The 2,362-nt window shown below is 38.6% G+C and overlaps 1 protein-coding gene across 1 annotated transcript in view; it reads left to right on the top strand.

Moving 5' to 3' along the window:
- Positions 1-2,140, top strand: part of LOC102679144 (zinc finger protein 205-like) — a 20,914-nt gene extending 18,774 nt beyond the window's left edge. Inside the window, exon 5 of the mRNA XM_006609584.2 lies at positions 603-2,140. Coding sequence (XP_006609647.1) covers positions 603-859 — 257 coding nt within the window. The 3' untranslated portion in view covers positions 860-2,140. The remainder of the gene's footprint in view (positions 1-602) is intronic.
- The last annotated feature ends 222 nt before the right edge of the window (positions 2,141-2,362 follow it).

Raw genomic sequence — 2,362 nt, 5'->3', positions numbered from 1 at the left:
GCCGCCGGGGAGGCTGAGATTCTCGCTTGGGAGGAAATCTTGACCGGGCGTGCCCCGCATCCGTGATACCACCCCACCCACCTCCCTCCCTCCCTCCCTTCGTGGAACACCTCCACAATTTCTCCAGGAATATTTGTCGGCCTTCGTCCCTTCGTCGCTCCTACTACTCCACCATCCACTCTATCGGCCGGCCAAGGATGCCTGGTTATAAGGATCGGTCTCTGTACAAGAATTAACAGCTCTCGACCGCCAGAATTTCGTTCGATTCGAGCGAAAAACGCACGAATGGACGCACGGTCGCGTCGTCGAAAAGATCTCGAAAAGACTCGCGTGGCTAAATTAGAGTTTGGATTATGTCGTACGATGGGGTAGGAAGTGTAAGCTGTTTTATATTTATGAATTTTATGGCGATATTTTTAAATCTCTCGTAAAGAGTAGTAAAGAGATAGGATAGGAAGATGTTTTCAGTGATTGGTATTTGGTAATATTTGAATAATAAATACGAGCAAGATTGTTGTAAATTATTTTTATTCTTATTATTTGCGTAAAAAGGTTGGATAAAGATGGTTCTTTTTCTAACTTTTCGAAATTTTCGTTTTCAGGGGAGAAACCGCACAAGTGTCAGGTATGCGGCAAAGCGTTCTCTCAGAGCAGTAACCTGATCACGCATTCGAGGAAGCACACGGGCTTCAAACCGTTCGCCTGCGAGCTTTGCGGCCGGGCATTCCAGCGGAAGGTCGACCTGAGAAGGCATCGAGAGACTCAGCACGCCGATCTGAACACGTCTCAAAGACCGTCGATCGGCTCGATCCCCGGCCAAAACTCTTTGCCTAACGGCAATCCGCCGATGATGCAATGAATAATTCTCAAACGATAATCAAACGGACTGTAAACTTTTATCCTCTGGGAGGAAACAGGTTGATAACGTTAATCGAATTCTTTCCAAATGGTGCAATCGAGGGGAGATCTTGGACGACGGCGACGAAACGTTTTTTCTTTATTTTCCTTCGTCGTCCAAGTAAATAGATCGAACTTTTTACATTTTAAGGGAGTATGTACATTTAACTTGTACATTTTACGGACTTTATTTATTATTTAATAATTCGAAATGATGATTGACGGCGTTTTTTCTTTTTCTTTTTTTTTTTTTTTTTCTTTTTCTTTTTTCTCTTTTATTCTTCGAGTGCAATGTGTGAGGGTTTCATCGAGGGATTTTAGAATTCGTGGACTGGAATTCAACCGTGCATTCCGATACCGTTATTCCGGGACCGTGGTTGGACACGAACGTGTGTGTGCAAAGTGATATAACGCGCATTATTGTTACCAAAGCTGTACATTCCATACCGTGGCTCGAACAAGAAAGTACTATTATAAGAGACATCGATTTAAATCGATCCAGTTTTTTCTTTTTTTTTTTTTTTTTTTTAATAGATTCTATCGAGATGAAAGGTGTCCGGAGAAATCCAGTGAGATTATTTCTTTGTTTCCAGTCTCGCTACACTCCGTGTTGAATCGTTAAGTATTGAGATAATCGTTCACTCTACTTCTCTTATTACGTAGACATTTACACGGCGTTCGTTGCGGCAATTAAACGAGTTTTATTCGATTAACAGTTTAATTTCTATTTCGATTCTATTTCTTTAGGATTTAGCATATCTACGGAGTAAATCGTTTGACACTGTGTGTGCACTTCAATTATTTTAATTCTTTTTTTAAATATAATTTTATCACAATTTTTTTTTTTTACAGTAATTCACAACGTCATTTTTGAATAGAACAAATTTTGTTTAATAATTACTAACGATCGAAATTAATTCTCATTAGTTCAGTGGTTCGTGTTGTACGTGTATAAAAATAAAATGAAATTTATTTGAAATAAAATTTTCATCCTTCTCGTTTAATCGTCGACAATAGACAACGTATAAGAAAGTACGAGCAGCGTACTGTATTTTGCATATCTTCAGCACCTATCGTTCAAGAAAGGGCATCACCCACAGCCAAAGTTGCAACTGTGACCAAAAAAAAGAAGAACTTGTAAATAGCACATAGATCGTATCTCGCCTAGCCTATAAGCGTATAAATATATATAGATATTATAAATACGAGTATAAATAAGGAAAAGAAAAATGGAAAAAAGGAAGAGCACAAACGAATCGAGGCTATAAATATTATAAATACGAAAAAACAGAAAGATGGAACCGATTTATTCCGATCGAGGAGAGGGATGAAACATCTCTCTATACCGGGATTCTCGCCGAGAAAATAATCGTATTCTTTCTCTCTTCTTCACGCTATTGAAGTTTTTATTGTTGTACCATTCCTATCATTATGTAATTATTGTAATTAGAGAACTCGCTATTAA

Source organism: Apis dorsata, unplaced genomic scaffold (assembly GCF_000469605.1).
Source record: "Apis dorsata unplaced genomic scaffold, Apis dorsata 1.3 scaffold_58, whole genome shotgun sequence".
NCBI lineage: Eukaryota > Metazoa > Arthropoda > Insecta > Hymenoptera > Apidae > Apis > Apis dorsata.
This window is presented reverse-complemented; position numbering and strand designations above follow the sequence as displayed.